The sequence below is a fragment of the Rhineura floridana genome, chromosome 6 (assembly GCF_030035675.1).
Source record: "Rhineura floridana isolate rRhiFlo1 chromosome 6, rRhiFlo1.hap2, whole genome shotgun sequence".
Lineage (NCBI taxonomy): Eukaryota > Metazoa > Chordata > Lepidosauria > Squamata > Rhineuridae > Rhineura > Rhineura floridana.
Genome location: NC_084485.1, coordinates 39,957,702 through 39,966,109, shown reverse-complemented (window position 1 = coordinate 39,966,109; position 8,408 = coordinate 39,957,702). Strand labels below are relative to the sequence as shown.

Below are 8,408 nucleotides of genomic sequence, written 5' to 3'. Positions count from 1 at the left end.
GAAATATTTCAAACATTGTCTCTCTGATATCTAAATAATGCAATATATATATATATTTCAGTTTTAAATTCATTCAAAAATCTGCAGGGCAAGCCATTTGATCTGGAAACTTTGCTTAAGGTACTGTGATAGAATTTGTTGGGTTTACTTAACTAAAAAATAACAACATTTCTCTTTTGATGAGGATGCATTATCATTTGCCTACGTGTATGTTCTGTATGATTCTCTCACACCCCCTCCTTTTAAAATGCAACCAGCTCAGCCCATCCTTTAGTCTTCTGAATTGGTTCTAAAAGCCTCAATGAGACCTTCTAAAGAGTGGATGAACCCGGACACACTGCATATACCGCCTATTACAAAAATAGCCACATCGAAGAAGACATGGTGCCACAAGAGCTTGCGCCACAAGAGCTTAAGGTGGAAGAGGCTGGGGAGGAGGAAACAGAGGCCTGCACCTGTGAGGCTCCCTGTGAGGCCCATCAGGAGGGCAAAATGAGGGACATAAATGGCCATCAACAAGGTGAAAACTACAAGGGCACACCTGAGTGTGAGCCCCCAGGATTTGAGCCTCCCATCACCCCCATAACAATTAGGGAAGAAGGCCCTGTTTCCATCTTGGAAGAGGGATCTCTCCAGAACTTCCACAGCTGCAAAGAATGGCAATGGGTAGGAGAGCAAAGCTTTGGCCACCAAAAAAATGTTAACCACGGCCCTAATGGTGGACGGCAAGTTGTCTGTGATGACTTCTTTTGTCTCATCTGCCCAAGTCAGATAGGCTACCAGGGCAAAGAGTCCCTTTAGGATGCAAGCGGATATGTGAGTCCAGTTCATCATGCAGTGGAACTCTTTAGGGTTCTGCATGTTCCCTTCTAAGGAAGGCAGAAAGATCTGAGAAGTGTAGCTGAAGACGATGATACCAATGGAGATGGGGAACTTCTTCACATCAATGTAAAATTTGACTTTGTCCCATGCCCAGTCACGGGCTCTGGAGAGGCAGTAGGCAATCACTAAAATGTTGATCACAAAATGGGCCAAGGTGCAGAGCAAGCTGAACTTGGAGACAGCCTTGAGGTTCTTCAAGAAAGCACAAGGAAGGAGCACTGCTGTGGCAATGATGGACCATGATTTCTGGGAGACCGGCAAGTTTGGGAAGCTGTTGTACATCAGGTTGCCACTGACCACCACATAGAGGATGCAGGTCATGACCAGCTCTATGATCTGAGCCACATTCACAATCCTGCCCCCAAGTGAAGGGAACCTGGGAGTGCAGCAAGCATTAGCAATGTCCACGTAGGAGTCTCTCACCCTCACTATCTCCCCATCTTCATTCTCTTCATAGAGACAGGCAATAAGGATTTTCCCAGTGTAGCAGCAAACCACTGCTGCAAAGATAATTAAAAAGAGTCCTAGGTATCCACCATGAAGTATAGCATAGGGCAGGCCAAGGACAAACATCCCCTAAAAAGAGACAAAATGGAGACTGTATTGCCAGTTTCACTTAGCAAGAGACAGCTCATTCTCTCCCAGTATACAAACAAGCAGAAAACTGGTTTTTCTGTTCCATGGAATCATACAAACATCAGGACAGGCCTCAGAAAGAAATGTCATACTTCACTTTTCTCTCTGTAGTAACCTTTACTACATTTGAATGTAGACCTCAAATCCTTATTGGACGGGGAAGGGGGTCCTACCTTTAAAAGACTGTGACTTCTCTTTTAAAAAGAAAGAAAAAGTTGTTTGTTTTGGAGAAGGGGGGGAGAGCATAAATAATGAAATATCTCACTTCAAAGCTAAAAAAACCCCATGTGATTAAGTAATCCACAATGTCTTGGAATAAAGGCCAGATAATTAATCAGCATCTTTGTTTGGGGGGGGGGGTTAAACTCACATTAAGGCTGCAATCCTAAACACACTTAAAAGGAAGCAAGTCTGAATGAACACAGCACTGCATCTCTTTTAAAAGCTATTGACCCCTTTCTGTTTGGGTTTGTGTGTGTGTGTGTTGTTCTAAGATAAAAGGCAATGAAACAATTTTGAATAATCTCACAAAAAGAAAATGCTGGAAGCTCTGGAATTCATTCTTTGTTTCTTTGGAAAATTGTAGGGATATGTCTGAATCAGTAGCAAATATCCCCCCCTTGCTGATTCCCTTTTGTATCTTATATTGTAAGCTGCTGACTCAACTGGTTTTTGTTTTTAATGTGTACAGCACCTGGTGCAAGGTCAGGCACAATAATAAAGGTTTGGCCTTTGCAATAGCTATACATTATCATCTGAGGGACAGCCCCATTCCTTCCCCCCCCCAAAAAAACATATCTCTGATTCTGAAAGAAGCATTTGTTGATTCATTATTGTAAATATAAAGTTAAATGCTTTGGTTTAAGATAGAAGACGTTCCCATTAGGTCCATTATCTAAGTTGCAAACCAGTTCAGTCAAAGAAATCCATTAAATGGCTGAACTGGTTTACAGATCATCTAGTGAACCATTACAGAAGACATCTTTAAGTAGGTTTATACGAGTGCAGAATTAATTTAATATCCCCATGGGGTTTTTGTTTTTAATGAAAATAAGAAAGCATTTTTTAAAAAACAGCTTGAGTGTTATTCAATTTGGCAATAGTTTGGAATAGAAAACGTTGTAAAATATCAAGACAGGTCCATTTCCAGCCCCTTCGACACCAAACGAAAATCGATCATAAATATGGGGGTGCAACTTATCTTCCTAGGAATGCATCTCCTGATCAATATCACATTCTTTCTTTTTGGGTCCATTTGAAACGGAATGACATCCAGATGTCATTTCGTTATGTCGCGTTTTTGATTACCTTTGAAAGGCGTTTTTAACGTTATGCACCTGCACTTTTGTACACACACAAAATAACGCTTTTTTAAAAAAAACCAAAACACGCAGTGCGATTGTGGAGTTTGATGGCGTGGATTAAAACCAGGAATCGCCATTTCATCCGCTACAATGCGGGAAACAAAGTGTGCGTGTTCTGCGCGCGTGTGTTTCCCTTTAGTCCTTCTGCAAATCACACTACGAATACGCCTGTTTCTCTTTTTATCAGCTGAATGAGCAGAACTTCATGAAAAAGGAATCTGAAACGCCTAGAGGAGGGGAACGAGCTCTCCTATTTGGACCATCTGTTGCCTTGTTTATGATGCCCGGAATCCAGCTAGACGTGGTGCTATGCACCATAAAAGCGAATTCACGGAGAAAGAAAGATGACGTGGGAGGGCTCGGTAATTCAGGTCTACATAGGATCTTTTTGCGTTTGTTGTGATCCGGGATAATGTCTGGACTTTGATTTCTCACCCTCAGTAATACGGACTAGAATTATCAATTCAGGTACAACCTTGGACGGAAGGAGGGAAGAGACAGAGAGAAATAAGGCAAATGGGTGGGAGGGGAAGGTTGAGAATTCGCTGGCCGTTCTTTTACCCGCCCTCATTGGAAGCCGATCAGTGTAAAGTGTTGATCCGTGCAAAGGGATCTTGAGTATGTACCCCAGGATGACCTGATCTAATCCTAATCCGTGAATGTACCAACCCCAGCAATATACAATCACCTGCACACGGTGCAGCCTTGGTACCCAGATTCTTAAGAGAGTGTCTTGATGGCCCATTGGAGGTCACTTCCCCCGCCTCTAGGGTCCTATGATTGTCTACGACACGGTTCGAAAGGACGGAACACAGCTGAGCGGAATCTGCTGCGAAATTCTCTCCAGCACGAATCCTAAGCATCACTGGCTCTGCACTGCCTGGGGGCGGGGGCATCCTGGCTCTATGGCAGTCTGGTGCCAGTTCCAAGGGAGCCAGAATTCCGCCCCACCGGACCGAAGGAAAGGGAGTTTGGGCGGTTACCTGAATGGCGTTGGTGACGTTCCACCCGGCTTCCCAGGCTGTGATCCTGGGCTTCCCTTGGCTGGACAACTCGGAGCACACCCCTTCGTCCTTGGAGGCGGAGGGGGGCAGGGGACCCGTGCCGTCCCTCTGGTAGTGGATATCCCCTTCCAAGGGCGGCTCGCCTCCTTCCTCGCTCCCCTCGGATTTCAAGATGTCCATCTGGAGCCCCTGCCGGTGCTCGTAGTCCAGGTCATCGCAGTGTACGAAGCCCACCGCCTCTTCGTTCGTCGCAGCCTGGAAGCCCATTCGGGCAAACATCCCGCTGACTTTCGCCTGGGACTTGTTGGAAACCGAGGTGGCCACATTGGAGAGCTTGCTGCGGATTAGCGTCGCCATGATGGGCTCCTGTGCGTGCCTGCGTGTGTGTGTGTGTGTGGAGGGGGCGCAGAGAGAATCAACAGAGACCACACGTTCCAAAACTCAAAATGAAAATTATATATATATATATTAAAAAGCAAAGAATCACCGAGGTAGTGGGCTTCTGCACCAGGCACGATCCGGGCTCCTCTGCTGCGCTCTTGCTGCTGGTGGGTCTCACAAGGGCGCTATCTCCACTCCTTGGTGGAACTGGACCTTCTCGTCTGCAGTGTCCCTTGGACCATGACACCGTTCAGAGGGTCCACCTTGGCACCTCCATGTGTGTCTCCGGCCTTCGTTCTGGTGCATAGGCTCCACGGAGCGCCAGACCGTGCTGGGGGGCGGTGGGGGTGGTCGTGGGAGCTGCTTGGACGCCCGGCTGGTCTTGCCCAGGTCTCGTCGTCTTTCTCTCCCCTGTCTCCTCCTCCCTCTTCTTCCTAAGCAGCAGCGAGGCGGGTGGGTTGTCTCTACAGCCTCAGGGGTGCCAATGCAATGCAGAGGAGCCTGCAGGGGAGGGGGGGGACAGAGAGGAAGAGGGGCGGGCGATGATCACCAGATTGCCAACGCAAGCCTTTTGCTGTGCACAACACGTCTCCGTCCCCACGCGTTCATCTATCAAAAGGAAGGGGAGGGAGGGGGCGAGGAAAGGTTTGCTGCATTTCTGGGGGAGGTACTGCAAGACCCCGCCAAACTCTACCTCTTCCCACCGCCCACACACACACACCTCCGACAGCAATACCCATGCCTCAGAAACACTGCAGATGGAAGGGAAGGGAGACACAATTTAAATTCTACCCGGTATTTCTATTCCGTTCCCAGCTTGGTTTGTAGAATGCAGCCTAACCAATCCACTCACCACCAACAGCAGCAGCAAAGGGAAATCATATCCATGATTGATATTGCTAGGATCTTCCCCGCCACATTTCCTCGTTAGATTTATGTCTCCATCTCTCTCTCTCTCTTCATTCTGTTTGTGGCTCTAGCTCTTCTTCTTCTTCTTCTTCTTGCACAGTCTTTTCAGCAGATGAACACTGCCAAAATGTGAGGCAAGAGGTGCAGGCCTGGAAAGATGGCGAATTTATTGTGCACATCTGTCTGTCTATCTATAAGTCCATTTCGAGAGAGAAACAGAGAGATCTTGGCAAAGGGCGAATGTAAGAAGGATTTCGGCTCCAAACCTATCTCTGGGAGCAAGGCCCATTGAATTCAACAGGATTTAACTTCTGAGCAGACAAGCGTATGGTCTCATTGCTCATCTGTTTGCTTCCATGACGCCACAAATGAGAAACCCCAAGATAAAATAGATATGTTTTGTTTTCAGAAAGCCTGTTGCTATTACAGATGAAGCCCCTTCCATCTACTGTCATTCATATATGCATTTTCCCCCAGTATATTTGTTACCACTACAGGTATGCTCGTCTTTTGGGCGAACCACGACGAGCTGTCTCATACGTGACACAACATTATTTTAAAAAACTTGGGAGCCCTTTATTTCCAGCCGATGTTTTGGACAGCCGCTGGCTCTTTAAAATACTGCGGCGCTCTTTACTGCTCCCCTTTGCTTGCGCAGGCGGAGGCAGCGAGTACCGGGAAATATAGAGGCAAGCACCTTTCGAAAGCGCTGTCGTTCAGCAAACTCTGCTTCTCATTTGATTGGTCCGACTCCATATCTCTTTCTCTCTCCCCCTCCCCAATCAGTCACACTTCTAATATGAAGATTAAATGTTCCTAAAATAGGATCCTGCCTGTAGTACAGTCCTGGCCTATCCATGTTAACATGTCTGAATTTTTAAAGAACCAGCTTTTATGCAGGATCCCAAAAGCTTTTGCTCAGAAATAATTCCCCGTGGCTTCAAAAAACAAAGGAACAAAGACTTTACTGGTAAACATGATTCTTCTAACGAAGGTTTATATTGCGCTGAAGGAGGCGGCCCATATTGCTGAAGGTCAACGAGAACCCCGCCTACATACACTATACCTATATACAGCAAGAAGCGATTCTGAAGCTGAGAGGTGTAGTTTAGCGAAAGCAGGCTCCATCCTGGCTTTGGAGGAGGAATTATCACATATCATTGCACAAATAGGTCGAGGAAGGCAAGTCCTGGACTCCGCCCCCCCATCCCCGTTCCATATTTAGAAACATCCAGCATGCATCTGGTACAAAGGAACGATCAAATCGCACTAGATTTTGATTTCCATTGCAAAAAAAGATTTAAAAAGTCATCTCACCCAGCGCTTCCCTCCCGTCTCAGCACACACACACACCTGCCAGGGATTCAAGTTGTCTTGGAACCCAGGGAAAGATGGTTTTAGCGAATGTATCTATAAAATAATGATGATAAAGCCTTAAGTTTGTTAGGGCAATTGTGATTAACAATGAAGTGGCCCCAGATATTAAAAGCTTGGTGAATCTTCTTTATCATCCTTTTCCCGTTTATTCAAAGTGTTATTTAACTGGGCCTTTTGGTGCCAAGCATCCGATCGCTTTTAAACAAAATCCCTGGAGTTTTGCTGTTGTGTATGTTGGTAGGTTTTTAACTGATTCTAATACAAAATAACACTGAATAGTCCAGATAAATCTCAGCTATACCTGGGGGGAGGACCCTAACCGGCAAAACCATGGCAATAGGTTGAGCACCAAACTAGACAGCTGAACAACCTCTAGTTCTGGGGATATCAAACAGACCCAAATGAATGGTATTCAACGCCTTCTTTGAAGAATTTACTCGCTTGTTTGACATCACAGCAAAGGATGTAAAGTTCCTCTACACACATGCACACACAAACACACACCTGGATAGAAAAGGTAATAAAGATTTGTATTATTATTATTATTAAGGCACAACGTCTTTCATATTAGACATGTTAAATATATCCTCTTAAATCCTGGGCGTCCCAAAAAGTAGCTGAGATTTTGTAAATGAAACTAAAAGGAAAGGACCCAGACCAAACAACGAGCTGCTTGTGTGCTGTTTGTTTTGTCTGGAAAAGGTCAATGCCGGCTTCCCCCGCAATCTCTGTTCGCGGATTCCAAACGGGGGACGCCCCATGGTCTTCATTCAGCGGTTATGGGGGGGTATGATGTGGATGTTCCCGAGCCTCCTCCTCCCCCCTCCCAATGTGCTCCCGCTCGCGTCGACTGATATCCCACCTTCCAATATATGCTGCGCGCAACGTTTCACCCGAGACTGGACCGACCAGCCCGGCTCTTTCCCTCCTTTTCGTTCTGTTTCCGTACCTCTTGCCTTGAATTTTCTACAGCCTCGTACACCCATTGAATAGAGCTATGTAGGTGTCGCTTAAACCAATGCACTAATCTGAACAGTGTTTAAGTATGAAAAACACAATTTAGAATGGAACGGGTTAGCCAGAGTTTGCAGATCTGCAGCTTGCATTTAATCTGGTACAACTCATCCTACCAGTAATCTCTCTCTCTCTCTCTCTTTCTCCTTTTGGGATCCCTTGCAGGCGAGTTGGAGGCATTTCAGGATCCTCTTTGCCGCAAACCTCTAGTCCCACTGAAATCATTATTCATGAATTGCATTCATTCACAGGAAGCACTCCCTGAATTGATGCGTCCCTGTGCTCCTTTGCTGGTTTTGCGATGGCCCAACCACACACGAAGCAAAACGAAATGTTTCGTTGGGTTTAACTTGATTCCCTCCCTGAAATCAGTGGGACTAAATGGCTGCGATCAGACAGTAAGGTTGCTCTGGGGCATACTAGAAGAATGGACAATGGAGAAGTGCCAGTTTCACACACGCACCTAATTAACTAACACTATTCAGTCTTAACAACCCTGTTTGGAAATACCAGTAGATGATTCAAGAGGTTTTCACATTAAGTAACTTCTTATACATGGGGGGTCATTATGTTTCAAGAGCATGATACCTCCAGCACTCTCCTAAAGGATTCCCAGTAAATTCACACATGCACAGTCTCCAATCCACAATTGATTGTACGTTCTTTTAAACTGTAAACTCTTTGGGGCAAGGGACTGTCTTTTTTTGTTTGTGAATTTTTAAAGCGCCATGCACACGGATGGCGCTAATTAAATACATAAATATCAGCATCAAGCTGCCTGGGTGAAACAGACATCACAGATCAAGCCCTACAGGCAAGTGTTTTCATTCATATCCGTTGT

At 45.8% G+C, this 8,408-nt stretch overlaps 1 protein-coding gene across 1 annotated transcript; it reads right to left on the bottom strand.

The window, feature by feature from the left end:
- Positions 1 to 270: 270 nt before the first annotated feature.
- Positions 271 to 4,243, bottom strand: SLC32A1 (solute carrier family 32 member 1). Its single transcript, XM_061630318.1, has 2 exons — positions 3,866 to 4,243; positions 271 to 1,458 (listed from the first exon to the last, which is right to left on the bottom strand). The coding sequence occupies exons 1-2, from the start codon at positions 4,241 to 4,243 to the stop codon at positions 271 to 273; spliced, it is 1,566 nt and encodes a 521-aa protein (XP_061486302.1).
- Between the last annotated feature and the right edge of the window lie 4,165 nt (positions 4,244 to 8,408).